The sequence below is a fragment of the Hyaena hyaena genome, unplaced genomic scaffold (genome assembly GCF_003009895.1).
Source record: "Hyaena hyaena isolate Hyena2069 unplaced genomic scaffold, ASM300989v1 scaffold_406, whole genome shotgun sequence".
In the NCBI taxonomy this organism is placed as follows: Eukaryota; Metazoa; Chordata; class Mammalia; order Carnivora; family Hyaenidae; genus Hyaena; species Hyaena hyaena.
In genome coordinates, this window is record NW_024081038.1 from 1,503,390 (window position 1) to 1,521,497 (window position 18,108).

At 38.8% G+C, this 18,108-nt stretch overlaps 2 protein-coding genes across 2 annotated transcripts; one reads left to right on the top strand and one right to left on the bottom strand.

Annotated features, from left to right (window-relative positions):
- The first annotated feature begins 2,187 nt into the window (after window positions 1–2,187).
- On the top strand, window positions 2,188–3,141 carry LOC120245143 (olfactory receptor 51G2-like). Its single transcript, XM_039252058.1, has one exon. The coding sequence runs from the start codon at window positions 2,188–2,190 to the stop codon at window positions 3,139–3,141; it is 954 nt and encodes a 317-aa protein (XP_039107989.1).
- Window positions 3,142–14,960: 11,819 nt separating this feature from the next.
- Window positions 14,961–15,908, bottom strand: LOC120245147 (putative olfactory receptor 52P1). Its single transcript, XM_039252065.1, has one exon. The coding sequence runs from the start codon at window positions 15,906–15,908 to the stop codon at window positions 14,961–14,963; it is 948 nt and encodes a 315-aa protein (XP_039107996.1).
- Between the last annotated feature and the right edge of the window lie 2,200 nt (window positions 15,909–18,108).

The window sequence follows — 18,108 nt, forward strand, 5'->3', positions numbered from 1 at the left end:
TCTTGGAGGCTGACAACAGTCTGTTTCTTGATCTGGGTGATTGTTACACAGGTGTGTTCACTTTTAGGAAATCCATCAATCTTTACAATTTAAATATTTAGGTTTTTCTATGCATATTTTACATATTTCAACAAAAATGTTTTCCTTAGAAAAAAGATATTCTAAGAATTATCAAATATGGTAAATTTGATGAATAGAAAGATGTCTTACTAGTAAGGTTTATGATGCTTAGGGGAGGGGTGACTGAGTAGGCTATAGATGTAGGATGGAGAAGGTCTCTTCCCTTCTGCACCCAGTATAATGATCTTACTTAGAGCTCATCCTGCAGAATCAGGAGCCAGGAGGTCATTAAAGTTGTGACAGGAGACACCCTCCTATAACATATCTGATCACTGTGTTTTATCCCTATGCATGTACTTATTTAAATGTCCATACTTGCCTTTTAAGTATTCTGCTAGTTCTAATGGAAGTTTGGATAATGAATCAATACAGAGAGACTGAATAAACAAAGTTGGACACTTAGGACGTTGTCATAATATCTAGAGAAATGATGGCAATTTTTAGTTTCACTGGGGTCTGAGAGGAGGGGACGTTCAAATACAATTGATTTGGGGAATAGGTTATGGAATGAAAAGAAATATTAGTTTTTTTTTTGTTGTTTTTCCCTGGAGATTTCATGGATAACAGGAATGGGAGGAAGTCCTGACAGGTATAAGAAAGTAAACTTTGGGGACAAAGTAAGGGAATTACAGTTTGGGCTTCTATGAGACATTCAATTTACAAGGCAAACCAATGTGAAGATATTTAGCAGATACATGGAGATGCAGTCCTGGGGAGAGAACCTGGGGAGACTGGAAAGCCTGAAGGTGCAACATGAAGTTATGGGATCAGAGGAGCTCACATACTGTACTCTGGGCTCCTTGTGTAGTATTATTTATCCTTTACAGGTGGTGACCCGAAGACTTGTCAGCCTCACACTTCTGCCCGCACCAAAGAGAAGTTCAAAGTACTTGGTGCTGTCATAATAGCATTTTTGGTAAGAGGGCTGAAAAATATATTTAAGAGAACGGTGCCTTCCCATTGAGTCCATGTCCACAGGGCAGGAGGCAGGATCAGAAGAAAAACTGCAAGCTTCAAACAGCCAGTGTGAGGTGGAGACAAGACTAAGTTTTTTTTTTTTTTAACAAATAGTTTATTGTCAAATTAGTTTCCACATAACACCCAGTGCTCATCCCCACAAGTGCCCTCCTCCATGCCCATGCCCCCTCCCCCCACATCCATCAGTCCTCAGTTTTTGTCAGCATTCAAGAGTCTCTCATGGTTTTCCTCTCTCCCTTTCCCCCACCATTTCCCCCCTTCTTCTCCCCCTTGTTCCTATACATATAGGAGGATTAGGAGGAAGATGTTATTTTAACAAAAATGAATCATCAGAGTTCCCATCTTGTTTACTAGACTTAGCTTGAAGATCTCTTGCATACTTCCTCTAAGCCAACCCATCTTCACAGGAGAGAAAATGGTCATCCTCTAAGCCAACCCATCTTCACAGGAGAGAAAGTGGTCATTATTGAATAGATTTAAAAGAACCTCTTTGGGGCCCCAAAGGCATTCCCAGGAAAGAAATACAGAAAATGTTGATTTCTTAACAGCACCAGAGGAAAAACTAATCAGCCTCCTCAGAGGAAGGTTTTAAAAACACACTATTTGAATGTGACCTTTCTGGTGTACTTGTTAACAGATAGGGACAGGCTTTCCACAGTCTGACTTAAGAATAAAAGAGGAGTCTATACTCCTTATTCCTAGTACCATTCTAAATATTGACAGAAAATTATTCTCCTTTCTTCATTATTAATCTGAGAAAACACTCTGGAGTAGATCTTTAGGTCTAGCTTAAGTGAAAAAAAGGAGGTTGTTCAGGTTCAAGAGAAGATACTGAGTGGCTAAAGCAGTAAGGAGAGATCAACTCTTAAAATGTATTCATTGTCACCGCATCCAAAGAGAAGGCTAAATTAGCCAGGAGATGCAGGGGGATGGGGCTTCTAAGAGGAATGAAGCTCTTTCGTGGCCTAAGAAAGGGTTATGGGGCAGCTCCTTTCTATCCTACACTTAGTAGGGACTTTATTATAAGTGATGATCACATGAATGAATGCTTTTTACTTGTAGGGTGGACAACTCCTTCCTGGAATCACTATGTTCTCCTGCAATACCAGCACTTCTGGTCATTCTACGTTCCTCCTCACTGGCTTTCCAGGCCTGGAAGCCTCTCATTATTGGGTTTCCATACCCATCAACCTCATCTGTGTGGTTTCCATCCTGGGTAACGTTATAATCCTTCTCCTGATCTGCACAGATCCAGCCTTACATGAACCCATGTACATCTTCCTGTCCATGTTGGCGGCCTCTGACCTGGGCCTCTGTGCCTCTACCTTTCCCACTATGATCTGGCTTTTCTGGTTGGGTACTCGTGAACTGTCCTTTGATCTCTGTGCAGCACAGATGTTCTTCATCCATGCCTTCACCTATGTGGAATCTGGTGTGCTGCTAGCCATGGCCTTTGATCGTTTTGTTGCCATCCGGGAACCCCTGCACTATGCCACAATTCTTACCCACTCAGCCATGGCCAAAGTGGGGGCTGCCATCTTGGTGAGAGCCGTCCTGCTCAACCTCCCAGGACCCATCCTCCTGCGGCGTCTGCTTTTCCCCCAGATCAGTGTACTCTCTCACTGCTACTGCCTGCACTGTGACCTTGTGGGATTGGCCTGCTCAGACACTCAGATCAACAGCTGGGTTGGCCTGGTCTCCATCCTCTTCTCACTGGGCCTCGACTCCTCCCTCATTGTGCTCTCATATGCCCTGATCTTACAAACAGTACTGGGCATTGCATCACCTGGGGAATGGCTCAAGTCACTCAACACATGTGTCTCACACCTCTGTATTGTTCTCATTTTTTATTTGCCCAAACTGGGGCTGTCTGTGTTACACCGAGTAGAGAAGCACAGCTACCCTGCTCTGGCAGTGCTCATGGCCAACCTGCACTTTTTGGTCCCACCTATCATGAACCCCATTGTTTACTGTATCAAGTCTAAGCAGATACGTCAGAGCCTCCTAAAGCACTTCCAGCATAAAAGGGTTGATGTCTTCTAGAATGACAGAAGGATCCAATGGCACATGATCCCTTTGGAGCACTCTGGGTCTTGGGGCAGGGGAGAATTAGTGATGGAGAGTTAATGTTTGAGGGTTCAATGATTCAACTTTTACTATTGAGCAAATTCTAGGGCACTGTTAAATTCTATAATTATAATTTTGGGGGACTGAGACTATTGAAAAGTATATTTAAATATCACTCTGATAATCCTCCCATTGCTCTGATTAGAGCCAAACTACTTCAGACTCATATACTGTGACATCTCCTTACCTAGGGGACCTAACCACAGCAACTGAGAGGATGTGTGTGCATACCCATTTGTGCAGGCACTGCGCTCCTTTTCCTCACTGGACTCCACCACCCTCAGCCCCCATTTCATTTATAAGCCTAAGGAAGAAATATATTGCTATTATATATAAGGTTAGACATAAGTAAACTATATTCACCTTAACACTGGCCCAAACTCAGTATTGACCAGTTTACATAACAGGTAGAAAACAGGGGGTGGATGGTGGGAAACACATAGGATGACACTGCAAATGCTGGATTTATCTAGCACTTATCTGCAGTCTAGGAAGTCATAGTTTTCTCTTGATCCTCTTCATGTGTGTCTCTGCTTTGAGCTTGAAAGAAAGTTTGGTACTGTTAAACTTAGGAAACCTGCTTGATATAACTTCTGGATAGTGCTGGCTTCTCAAGTATCAATGGTAAATGTGAAACAGCCACTCACTTGCAATGCAGGTGATCTGCTAGGATACAAGCTCCATGAGACCAGGGATTTGGGGACGTTTTTGTTCACTGATCTATCCCCTAGCTCTAAGAACAGTGCCAACCACGTAATAGGTGGTCGATATATATTGAATAAATGAGTAGGGGAGACAAAGGAACAAAAAAAGTCTTGATAGCTGACCCTCAGGAAGAGAGAAGACTCAGAGATCCAAATATCTGAGGCCTGTGGAGAGAATGAACAGTTAGTAAACTGCAATGGAATGAAGTCAGGATGAATATCAGAGGCCTTGGGGAAGAGATATGGTTCTCTCTAGATCACATCTGTCCAGAAAGCTGTTTCCAAGGGTGAAGTTCAGAGAGGGGCTTAAGTTTTTTTTGTGGAGATTTCCCCAAAGCTGTTTGCAAATTTCCAGGGGGAATTTTACCCAGAAACTGAAGAGTGTCCCACTCCAGCACTAGCATTGCCCTTGGCCTGTTCAGTTCTAAAACAACTAAAAATTTCATAGAGACTTGAAATAGGGATTTTCCTGGTAGAAAATAACCACTCATATCTAATAGAAAAAGCCACAATAAAGTTATTTGAAACTTCTTGCTTGTATCTATAGCCATCCACATAATTGATAACTTAGTGATTGTTATCATTTCTATGTATCATTTTCATGAACTGAGACAAGAGAATGAAGATCTCAGAGGCAGGAGGCAGGGTTGAGGAACTGTGAGCTTTATATATCCAGTTCCAGCAGGAAAACTTGTTTCTGCTATTAGATGTATTTGCACTGGCCACTGTAGCATGGATTCTAAGAACTCAGAATCCTGTGCTTATCAGTAACTAGGGGGAGGCCACTTCCAACTCTGTGTCTGAAGATCACAGATCTTGCCCATTGAGGTCAAGAAGCAAGGATAACAAATTATGAGTTTAGAGTTACCATTTTAGAATATTACGTCTGATAGTAGCCAACCAAAGGTTTTAAAGTCTAGTTTGACAGGCTACTTTAGAAGGGGAGGTCATTTATAAAGATAGCTTGTGCTATATGACAAGGTTACTCAACTCAAGGCCACAAATATTGGACTAAACAAGCAACTGTGTTATCTAGGTATCTCTGCACACTTCACCCTCCACTCCAATAACAGAGGGTTCTTATCAGAGGACCAGCATGTCTCTCTCTCTGAGGGTCCCACCAATGTCTTTCAGAAACCCACAGCTGACATGATTGTGTTCAGAATCACAAGCAGCCTTGGGCAGTTAAAACAAAAATCACTATATACAGACCTTGAGTCTGGAAAAGTCCTATTCTGGGGGGTTAGCAGAATCAAGTTTGGATATTATACACCCAATTTAGGATTGTAGGGATCCTTTGGCTTTGTCATTTTTACCTTTTCTCAATAGCAGCACTGAACTTGGAACCTTTTCTCATTTTAATCTCTGTCATCGTAGCATGACTATTCCTACATTCCATAGCTGCACTGACATCAAGAGATGGAAGGGTTCTGAGGGTCTCTGTCTCTACTACTTTATCTTCAGGACACAGGCATCCAAGCATGTTCCAATAATGCCTTCCCCACAGACCTGAAAAATATTGAAGTATCTGAGCCTGACACAAAGTGAAGTCCTGAGATGGTTTCTAGAAAGCTGAACTACTAGTCTGCAGTTTAAAGATCAAAGTGTGATACATAGTGGTTTTAGTGTCATTAGTCTAAAAAAAAAAAAAAAACCCTGTGTACATGAATTCTAAAGATCCTGTCCTTAATCTTTAGGCTAGTAAGACTCCCCCATCCCCATGCAGAAAATTGGTTAAAAAATTTTTTTTCTTCTGGACTCTAACAGCAAAAGGCAGAAGTTCTCCATGGTATCTTTAAAAGGGATTCTAATTTCCTGAAACCAGAAGCCAGACTGCTGAAAATCAGATCCAAGATAGGACTTTAAGGGTGGCAAAAATATAGAGATTACTGAATGTAGAGTCTCAATAGGTCATCTGCATCAAAGTAAACTTCCTGACACAGAAAGTATGGAACCTTAAAAGCAGGAAATGAGGCATTTCAGTGAATGAGCCTAAAATTACTAGACCTTCAATATATTCCAAACTATCCAGGCTGGTAGAAGCATCTCTTTTCCCCTTGCAAGAAGACAACAGTTTCTCTGCCTGGGAATCATGACAATTTTATTTGAAGCACATGCTTTGCAAGAGGTTTCTTGCTCTCTTCAAGATCTACTTCATCATTTTTCATTATTTGCAAGCCAAGTTATACCTTAGAATAGTGTAGGTGGAAAAAGACCGTATTTGCTTCTAGAGGCAATAACTTACACACATAGAAAATTGTAGAATGTATAAATATACAGTGTACCTTTTATCTTCCCCCATCAGGAATGCCAGAAGTCTGAATTCTAGTTGAGAAACATTATATTAATATAATAAAATTCCTATACAGATTCTTACTTCACCAGTGTCTTCCCTTCTTTGCGGTCTTTTCCTCTTCTGACCTTGTATCCTATGGTGGCTCAGGCTCTGTATACCAATCCTAAGACTTTGGGAACCATCTCTATTTCTTAGAAAAATGGAATGGATTGTCTTGACCCATTTCACATGGACATTATTCTGTTTCTAGTCACCACAGGATTTAGTATTTGTCTTCAGACTCTTGAGATGAGTCATTCAGGCAGTCATTTTATAGCAACTCATTGCTTCAGAGCACTTATTAGCAGCAGTGACTTCCTTACTCCCATTTAACTACTTATCTGAATAGGATATAATATTGGAACCAGACCTATTGGAGTTACAAAACAGAGAAAAGTGGTGTCATGAGAAAGGCTTATAATCTTGTTAGGAGAATGCTTAAATAGTGGGTATCAGAAAGGACAAAGAAACCAGAGGGCTCTAAAACTGACCCTCGAGTGAGGAGAACAGGTGGGTCTAAGGAAAAGATAAGACAATAGCACAGTACATGTTAGATGAACCAGCTGGACAAGAATGAAAGGAGGATAGAGAGCAATAATCCTGGCCATGAGGTATAGTTTTTCCTGTATTACAAGGTCAGGGAGACTGCAAGGAAGTAACTTCACATAGGTTTATTTAGGGTAGCATCCCAGATATCAGAAATTTCCTGTTAGCAAGACGGAGTTTGACATTTTAATTTCAGTAAGTTGGGAACAATTGGTAACACCTCAGACTTTGATTAAATCTTCAGAAAAGCTGTGTCTTAATAGTACATCCACATACTAAGGGATATGATCTTGGAATAAGGGTAAAATGAAATAATAAGTCTTAAAGCCTGAAGTTAAACCTCATAGGGGAAGATCATTGATCTACCAATAAGTTAAATATTCCTGCTAGAAAAAACTCAAGGCAAAATAACAGACTCCAGAGATTTTTCAATACATCATTTACAACATCTAGGATACAATGAAAAATTACTGTAATACCAAAAAAGGCATAATCAAGAGGAAAAAAATTAACAAAGATTTCCTATAACCATATTTTGGTTTAAAAATAGGTTCTCTTTGTGTTTGGAATTAAATATGAAAACAAATATTTCAGCTTAACTATAAAAACAATTTAAAAAAACGGGGGTGCCTGAATGGCTCTTTCAGTTAAGTGCCTGACTCTTGATTTCAGTTCAGGTCATGATCTTGCAGTGTGTGGGACTGAACCCCTCATCAGGCTCTGTGCTGACAGCATGGAGCCTGGTTTAGATTCTCTCTCTCTTGTCTGCTCACACACTCTCTCAAAATGAATAAACTTTAAAAAATACAAAATAGATAAATAGATAAGATAGATAAATAGATGACAATTGTTACTATGCAATCTCCTTTGGAGCTTCCTAAGTGTAATCTGAAACTGGCCCCTGTACACAGAGGGCAAGGAGAGACAGAAGAAAAAAGTAAACCACTACAGATTGGTGGGTGGAAGGTTTAATAAGCAAGGGAATTTAGATATGAGGCTCGTCTTATGCAGCCACAAGGTGAATTGATCTCCGCATATACCCATCAGAATCTTTTTTTTTGTTAAGAGTTCCATATTTCTTTCTTTCTTTTTTTTTTTTTTTTACAAATAGTTTATTGTCAAATTAGTTTCTACATAACACTCAGTGCTCATCCCCAAAGTGCCCTCCTTCATGCCCATCCTCCCCTCCCCCCCACATCCATCAGTCCTCAGTTTTTGTCAGCATTCAAGAGTCTCTCATGGTTTGCCTCTCTCCCTTTCCCCCACCATTTCCCCCCTTCTTCTCCCCCTTGTTCCTCAGGTAAGTTCCTCCTAATCCTCCTATACGTGCAAACATACGATATTTGTCCTTCTCTGCCTGACTTATTTCGCTCAGCATAACACCCTCAAGGTCCATCCATGTTGCTACACATGGCCAGATTTCATTCTTTCTCATTGCCATGTAGTATTCCATGGTATAGATAAACCACATCTTCTTGATCCATTCATCCGTTGATGGACACTTAGGCTCTTTCCATGTTTTAGCTATGCAGCGCTCTCCACAATTCCTTAAAATTTTTTAAATTTCTTTTTCAAAGTTTATTTTAAGAGAGAGTGGGTGGGAGGGCCAGAGAAAGAAAGAGTGGGAGAGAGTATCACAAGAAGTCTATGCACTGTTAACACAGAGCTCGACATGTGGCTCAAACCCATAAACTGTTAGATGTGGGGGGGAGGGGGGGATGGGCATGAAGGAGGGCACTTTGGGGATGAGCACTGAGTGTTATGTAGAAACTAATTTGACAATAAACTATTTGTAAAAAAAAAAAAAATTTTAAGGAAAAATATTTTCAGGTCAAAGCAGAAATTTTCCAATAAACTCATACTATAAAAATGTTAAAGTAAATGATTCACATTGAAGAGAAATATTATATTAAAATTTATATCTATAAGAAGGAAAGAAGAGCACTGAAAATAGTAAATATATGCATGAGTTTTCTTTTATTAAATTATTTAAGGTAGTTCAGTTTTTGAAGTTTATAATGTATGTAAAAATATATAAAATATATTTTATGTAAAATATATATAAAAATAGCACAAGGAACATTAAACTGTTGTAATATTCTTATGATTTCCATGAAGTAGTATAACATTAATTCAAGGAAGATTGTGATAAATTTGGTATATATATATAGTAAATCCTAGAGCTACCTATAGAATAATATGAAGTACAGATAAACACAAGTAGAAGGGATAAAATGCTATATTTTAGTATGTGTTCAATTCACCCCCCTCAATGCAATACAGGAGAAATAAGGAAACAAATACTACATGGTAATGAGAAAGAATGAAACCTGGCCATTTGTAGCAACATGGATGGAACTTGAGGGTGTTATGCTGAGCGAAATTAAGTCAGGCAGAGAAGGACAGATATCATATGTTTGCACATATGGAACTTAACAGAGGACCATGGGGGAGAAGAAGGGGAAAGACAGTTGACGAGAGGGAGTGAGGCAAACCATGAGAGACTCTTGAATGCTGAGAACAAACTGAGGGCTGATAGGGGTAGGGGAGAGGAGAAGAGGGGTGTGATGGGCACAGAGGAGGGCACTTGTTGGGATGAGCACTGGGTGTTATATGGAAACCAACTTGACAATAAACTAAGAAGAAAAAAGAATAAAGAAGACAAATACAAATAGTAAGATAGACTTAAATCCAAGTATATTATTACATTAAAAGTAAACAGATGACATATTCCAGTTATTATGCAGAATTTATCAGACTAGATACATAATGAAGGCCCAATTTTTTGCTCTTTATAGTTAACTAAATATAAAGCCATAGTTTAAATGTAAAAAGATGGAAAATGTACTATATAGTTTAAGCAGAAGAAAATTGGTTGTATAATATCAGCAAAATTGACTTAGAGGCAGATCATCACTCAAGATAAAGAGGATTATTTTATAATGTTAAAAGTATCAATTAATCAAAAATATATAAAAATTATAAATGTGCATGCACCTGATAACAGAGCTACAAAATGCACAAAGCAAAACTGACAGAAATAAAAGGAGAAACAAATCCACAACTGTAGAGATTTTAACAGTTCTGTCAGTGACTGATAGAAGAACCTGATAAAAAAACTTTAATATGGTAAAGTTGATCATTGATCAACTTGATCTAAGTGATAATCCTAAAATACACTCCAAATATGCAGGAAAATTTTAGGTGCACATGGAATATCCACCCAGATAGACCATAGAAGGGCCATAAAACAAGTGTGAATACATTTTGAAGGACTGAGATACAGTGTATGTTTTCCAAACATGATGGAATTAAATGATACATTAATAGTAATAAGTAATATAGAAAATCACCAAATACTAAGAAAGTAAACAACACACTTAAATAACCAATGGGTCGTAAAAAAAGTCATAAAGGAAATTAAATAGTACAAACTATTTTAACAGAACGTATCAAAATTTGTGGGACACAGCTAAAGCAATGCATGGAGAGAAGTTTATACTACGTTTTTTTTTTTAAATTAGAAAACAAATGTTTAAAATAAATGGTTTAAGTTTCCACCTTAAGAAACTAGAAAGAGGAGCAAATTAAACCCAAAGTAAATAGAAGAATGGAAATAGAGTAGAAATTAAAGAGAAACGAATAGGGGGGAAAACATAGCCACAGTTTGGTTCTAAAAATTAATAAAATTGATAGGCTTCTCCCCACAACCAGCATGACAAAACAGGACAAAACAAACACAAGTGACCAATATAGTAAGAGGTAACAAGTCCTACAGAATTGAAGGGATTATAAGGGGATATTATAAATAATTTATATTGTATATTGTAATAGGTATTTTGAGAATCTAGATGAAATGGGAAGATTATGAAAATAGAACATATGAATAGAATTCATTAAAAACATAAAAAAACAAAGGAAACTTCAGACCCAGATTTCTTTCCTCTGCAATTGTATCAAATATTTAAGGAATAAATAAATGTTACATGAACATTTTCAGAAAATAGAGCAAGAAGGAATACTTTATTACATTTTATGAGTAAAAAAAAACCCCTGATATGAGAACATGACAAGAAAATTACAAGAAAATTAAAAGATCAATATCTGTCAGGAACAGAGACAATTATCTCTATCAAAATATTAGCAAATTGATTCTAGCAATATACAAATATGGTACTACATCATGACCAAGTGGGGTTTATTCCAGGAATGTAAGGTAGTTTACCATTTAAAAATAAGTCAATTATATACTCCATTAATAGAATGAAGGAGAAAAATCATGTGATCACCTAACTAAATGAAAAAAAAAAGACTAAATCAACACCATCTGGATAATAACTTTCAACAGTTGGTAAAAAGAAACATATGAAAAATCTACAGTTAACATGATATTTAGGTAAGTGTTCCATCTTTCATAATTAAGATAAAAAAACAAGACAACGATATTTACTCAATTCTATTGAATACTGTATCAGAGATACTAACCAGTATGAAATCAGAAAAAAATTCCTACAAAGATTATTGCTAGGGTTTTGATGTGATTTTTAACAAATTTATTTCAAAATACATATAAGAATGCAAAGAACATGGAATGGTCAGAACCACTGTGGAATTAGTGTTGGAAGACTTGCACTACCTCCTTTCGAGACTTATTATAAAGTTAAGACAGTGTTGATATGTGGATATAAGCTTGACATGATAGTCAAATAGATTAACGAAAGAGAAGAAAATCCAGAAATACATCCATTTGACAAAGTTATCAAGGCAATTAAATTTTGAAAAGAATCTTTCAACAAATTCTGGAACTGAATATCCATAAGTGAAAAAATAAATCTTGATCTCTACTTCACACCATATACAATTATAATTTGTGTTTGATCCTAGACCTGAAATTAAAAGCTAAATCCATAAAACAAAGCACTAACCATGAATAAGATTGCTAATTTTGTCACAACTGAAATGTCTTTTTATCAAAAGAGACTACTTAGAAAATCAAAAGGCAACCTACACAATTGGCCAATATTTTCACTATGTTTGTATGACAGATGACTTGTATTCAGAATATATAAATGACTAGTATAAATGAACAAAGCAAAAAATTCAATAAAATGGACAAAAGACATTAACAGACATATCATAGAAGGTATTTGCATGAACAGTGTTATAAAATGTTGCACAATGTCATGAAATGTAAATAAAACCCCAAAATTACTATTTTACACATATTGGGATGGGTAAGATAAAAAAGAAGGATAGTTGTTCTACATCCTGATCAACCCTTGAAATTAAGTGTCATACATCACTGGTGAGACTATAAAATGGTACAATTACTTTGGAAAATGATTTGGCAGGTTCTATTAAACATACATTTACACTATAACCCAGAAATTTTAGTTTAAGAAATATTAATAGCATATTTATAAGACAAAAAAAAAAGAAGCAATTCAAGTATCCCCAAATAGTTATCTTTGATGTATTCATGCAATGGAATATCAGCAACAAAAAAAGAATTAACAGCTGATGTGCACAAATACAAATGAACCTCAAAACTATATTGAGCCAAGGATGTTGGACACATAGAATATATATTCTATCATTCCACTTATATGAACTTTTAGAGCACTAAGTTTGATACAAGGTAATCCAAGCCAAACAGTGGTTTTCTCAGTGGGAGAGCCCTGGAAAGAGAACAGGGGAAATTTCTGGGATTATAAAAATATTCTGTATCTTAATGTGGTAGTTATACTGATGCACACATTTGTCAGAGATCATCTAACTATATATTTAAAATATGCATTTTGTTTTAGGTAAATTATATCTCATTAAAAGATAGTTTGGGAAAAATAAATCCAGTTGTAACCAATGATCCCAAATAGACTGTAGCTGGTTTTCTTGGTTTCCCCCTAATTTGAATTAGTTTGAATTAAGTATCCTGGGGACTAGAATTTATTGGCCAATGAATTGCCAGTCTCCAGTTGTCTGGCAACCTGGGCTGTTTGTGGGTAAGTTAAAACTACTGATTTTGTGTGTGCGGAGTCTTGAGTGAAGGAAGAATTATTATGTTAACTTAAGAGTCACTGAGAGTATGTTGCAAGAAGTAGGGTGAGGGAGCGGGTTTGTTGAGGTCTTCTATTCAAGTTTTCACCAGGGATTTATCTTCCTGAATCATCATCATATTTACAATTCCTAGAATAGTGCTTGGAATATTGCATATTCTCAGAAAGATCAGTAATGTTAGGAAAAGAATAGATCTTATTAGATTTTTGGTGTCAGCGTCTAGGTTTATAGGAACTCACCTGGTAATGAGTTAAAAACCACAGAATTTAGAATTAAAGAGATTTGAATCCTGGCTCTGATATTTATTTGGTTTCATGGACAAGGTGTTACCTTCCTGATCTTCTGGTTCTAGAAAGTAGAGGAAATTATGTGCTCATCAGATGGTTATGAGATTTTAATAAGATGATGCACCTCCTCCTGTGACACTGCAGAGTGTTAAGCTAATCCACTGCTGTAACTGGATGAAGTTCTGAAGACCTAGGTCTTCCTGAGCCTGCTAGTGGCCTTCTCCTGTGTAAGCTCTTTCCTAACTTACTAAAATGCTTTACTATGGAGACAAATACCTATTAAATACCTATCCATCTGCCTGTAGAGTCTGAGCACAGATGTCAAAACGAGACTGAGAATTCTGGATCCTAATGAAACTTCCAATCACAGCCATCATTTTCAGTTTTGAAAACCTGCTCAGGAGGTCAAGTTGGAATGCACTCTCTATTTTATCCCCAAAGAAGGGGTTTGGTCTTTTCCTTGGACCGTTGAGGCTTGGTGGCAGCTCTACATGGCCACTCTATGGAATAGAAAAAAAGACTAAGGATGTCAGACTTGACATCATTTAGTATGAGACTTTGCTCCCACACCTCAAACTCAGGTGTGATTGAAGGCTTCTGAGAAAGCAGCCTTTCCTATCTGGACAGAAGTGGAATGAGATAAGGTGGGTCCTAAGACCTCTTTTCCCCTGAGCAAGTTAGATGTCCTTACTCAGTATCCATGGTCCCTGTGCTTATCCTAATCATATTCATTTAATTTGATGTAGCTGATTTGGTTTTACTGTTGTCTCCTCCTCCAACAGTGAATAGTTTCCATGAGCACTTTTGACCATATCATGTCCATACCTCTAGACTTTAGTATAGTGCATACTCAGTTAAAAAAAAAAAAGATGAAAATTCTCATCTCCCAGAGAATCTTCCTAGATTGACATTATACCTTGTTTATTCTTCTGTACAGCAGACACAGTTGTCCCTATACCCCACCGCTGAGTGCTAGGTCTCCATCTCTCTGCTTCTCTAATTCTCTGTGTTTCTCCTGTCAAACTCAGAATTCACTGAGTGAGGCATTCATGTATCTATATCAGAGTAGGATCTGTGGATCAAGGTTATTTCTTCTGGTCAGGCCATCAGTCATATCATTTTCATTTTATCAAGGTCTCCTAGAAGGTAGGAGCCATGTCAGAACAGCAGTATGGAATTCCCTGGGAGATGATCATCAGCTTGGTGACCATGTTTCCCAATAAACATGGGATTCCTAGGCTTTGTAATCATATCTACATCACAAATGGGAAATATCTAATGGTTCCTCATACTTCAGACTTGTGCTACATTTCCTTAAGTAAGGATACCATAGAATGTGGGTTTCTCTCTCTCCACCATGCTGGGAACCACTGGTCTCTTAAACATTACCATTGGTTCATGAACTGGTGCCTATACACAGAGAGCAAGAAGAGACCAAGGAGTCAGACCACTCCAGATGAGCAGGTTTAAAAAGCAAGGGAACTTATGAGATTTGTGTTAGTGACCACAAGTACACTGACAAATCTTTAAAGTTTGTATAGAGGCCTTAACTGGGTTCAGTCATGTATACTGTCCAGATGGTCTTGACAAAACCTTACTCTCTCAAGCTGTGTCCATGGAACAGCTCTCACTGTGGGAATGATAGGCAGGATGTATATTCCAGGGACAGTGGAAGGTGTGAGGAACCTCCAACTGCCCTGATCTGGCTCACAGGTTAACTGGTCAGCACATCCTCTTAATGGACCACCCCAACAATTGCCTAAGGCCTAAAGGAGGAAGACATGGTTTTAGGGTGGGGTTGAAGACTTAAGACTGAACAATGCCCCGCTTCAGCAGTCGGAGGGCCCCATCCCGGATCTGTTTGGTCTTCATGCCATAGATGATGGGGTTGAGCATGGGTGGTACAACAAGGTACAGGTCAGCCAAGAGGATATGGATGTGCCGGGGCACATGCTGGCCAAAGCGCTGAGTGTAGAATGAGAAGAGCCCTGGTGTATAGAAGAGAAGGATGACGCCCAGGTGGGAGCCACAAGTGCCAAATGTCTTAGTTCTTGCCTCTTTGGAGGAGAGACCTAACACAGCCCGGAGGATGAGTGTATAGGAGACAGCAATGCAGATAGAGTCTGTGCCCACCACCAGCGTGGCAGCAGTAATGCCATAGATGTTGTTTGGCCGTGTGCCTCCACAAGCCAGCTTCACCACAGCCATGTGCTCACAGTAGGAGTGGGCCACCACTCGGCCACAGTATCTCAACCTTGCCAATAAGCATGTGAGTGGGGTCATGAGTCCCAAGCCACGAAACACAGCAGCAGCTGCCAGCTTGCCCACAGCCTCTGGGGGCAACAATGACCCATAGTGCAGTGGCCGACAGATGGCCAAGTAGCGGTCAAAGGCCATTGCTAACAGGATACCAGATTCGACAGCTGAAAAGCCATGGATAAAGAACATCTGGGTAGCACAGGCCCCAAAGTCAATCTCAGTAGCATTTGTCCAAAAAAGTGCAAGGAGCTTGGGCACAGTAGAAGTGCAGAGCACCAGGTCAATGATGGACAGCATGCATAAGAACAGGTACATGGGCTGGTGCAGTGCAGGCTCTGATCGCACCACCATCAGCACTGCCATATTGCCGAGCACTGCCAGGGCATACATGGAGCAGAAGGGAAATGCAATCCAAAAGTGGGATGCCTCAAGACCAGGAATTCCCATGAGCAGAAAAGAGCTTGGGTTTTGAAGGCTGTGGTTTGTGAATTGCATGGTCAGGTCCAGGTAGGACAGGTAGAGAAGACCTTACTGCACTGCTCTGAACCCTAGGAAGCCTTGACAGATGAGGCCATTGGGATTCACTCTTATGCTGTGGCTGAAACTGAAAGGGCAGCAGAAAATATTTGAGTTAGACCTCATAAAAACATCCAGGATAAGAAGGTTGTATGGCATTGGGAAGTGATGGTAGGAGGAGGTGAATTTATCATTACCAGGGATCAAAGGAGCCTTTTCCGATTATGTCTGATTCAATAATGTCTAGGCTGGGGCTGTAGGGTGAGTGACATGGCTTTAGAACTCTAGCCACTTATCTTTACCATGGAGAATCTTACCAGTCTTCTGACCTGATTCTACCTTATACTCTTATTTTCTTCTGATCTGCTGTGACAGTAAAACAGTATTATAAAAATCAAAGGTCAGGCACATTTGATTTGTGGTTACTTTTCACGATGGGAAGATCAAGACTGAGAGGTAAAAGAAAGGAGAGTGGGGGGATGTTGGATGGGTTTTTCAAGCCACTGAACCCATGGTTACACATAGATGAGGCTCAGAACAACAAACACATGATAAAAGGAGGAGTCTCTTGTAGCCTGCTAAAGCCAGACCATTATCTGGCTTATGTTAGTGCTAGGATCCTGTGCTTGTCATAAGTGTCTGGGTGAAACAGGTGAGATCATGCAGTATTGATCAAGGATATATGTCAGGCTAATTTGGCCATAATATGTGATCTAATAAAGTTACTGAGGGACAAAAGCACAGTCTTATAAAAAAAAAATCAATGGTGCATGAAGAAGGTATGAGAAGTGAATTTTAATCACTGGGAACACAATTGTTAACTGTAAGCAAGTATGGAGACCTGTTTGGTCAGATGATAGCATAAAGCTTCTACACATGTCCACCCCATCTCTTTGTCTATTACCCACACTTTCTATATCCCCTGAACTTCCCTTACCTAAATATACCTTCTCACTCTTCTCTGATACAGTAGCCAGCCAGTAATTGAGAATTTGAGAAAGAATTTGAATAAAAAGTCAGGAAGGGGACAATAGAGAGAGGAGGATGAAAAGTAAAGTTGATAACAAGAAACAGGAATAAACATAGGAGAGATTAGGGGAAGAACAGTACCTTTATCACACTGATTTCTTTTTTTTTTCCTATTATTTTTAAATTTACATCCAAGTTAGTTAGCATATAGTGCAACAATGATTTCAGGAGTAGATTCCTTAATGCCCCTTACCCATTTAGCCCATCATCTCTCCCCCAATCCCTCCAGCAACCCTCTGTTCTCTATATTTAAGAGTCTCATGTTTCGTCCCCCTCACTGGCATACCAATTTCTAATATAATGGGAGATAACTGTGTTCTGGCTGCTAGTGGGGAGAGAGTGGAACTACTTGAATCCTCTGGAGACAGTCCATCAATGTCCCTAATCTTAAGTTTTAGTACTCCTTTCAATTTCTTGCATAAGCTATCTATATCCAGAAAGAGGCAAGAATGTGGTCTGAGGGAAGGAACCCTGGACCAGGATGCCATCCAGTACCAACTGTGGCTGTCACTGTGATATAGAGACAAACATTTTGTCCCTTTATGGCCTCATCATCCCTTTTTTCATGTGTTTAATTTTTCCTTCTGTGCTATTTCCATTCCTGAGTTCCTACCATATTCAAATGGTATTTCAGTTTTGGTGGTAGACGAGGGGTCAGGGACAGAGAAATTTGGGTGTGTATGTGGAGGGGTCCTTATAAAATGGTATACATAAAACTGTTCCATTCCAAGTATGAGCACCCCATGTGTTTAGTTCAGTATATGACTGTGCCTATATATATTGCTGTATAAAATGAACAAGGCTGTACTCAGACATGGTACATACATTTAGTTAACATTGTTTTTGGAGTATCCGTACTTCAATGCCCTTTCTTTGGTGTGGAGAAAACTGGGAGCTAAGTAATCCAAACATAAATGGAACAGACTTAACTTTCTTCACTCCCTCCCCCTTTTCTTCCAGTCTTTTAATAATTGAATCAAGTTTCTTCAGCCTCTGAGCTACCTCTCAAAGAATATTTACTCTATCTTTGTAGTTACACAGCACAATGAACTGAATGCCTCCCTTGCCTCAACCCCATTTTCACAGATAGGGAAAATGAAGTTGGAAAAGCATATGTTAAGCACAGTATGCCAAGATGATATGAGAGGTA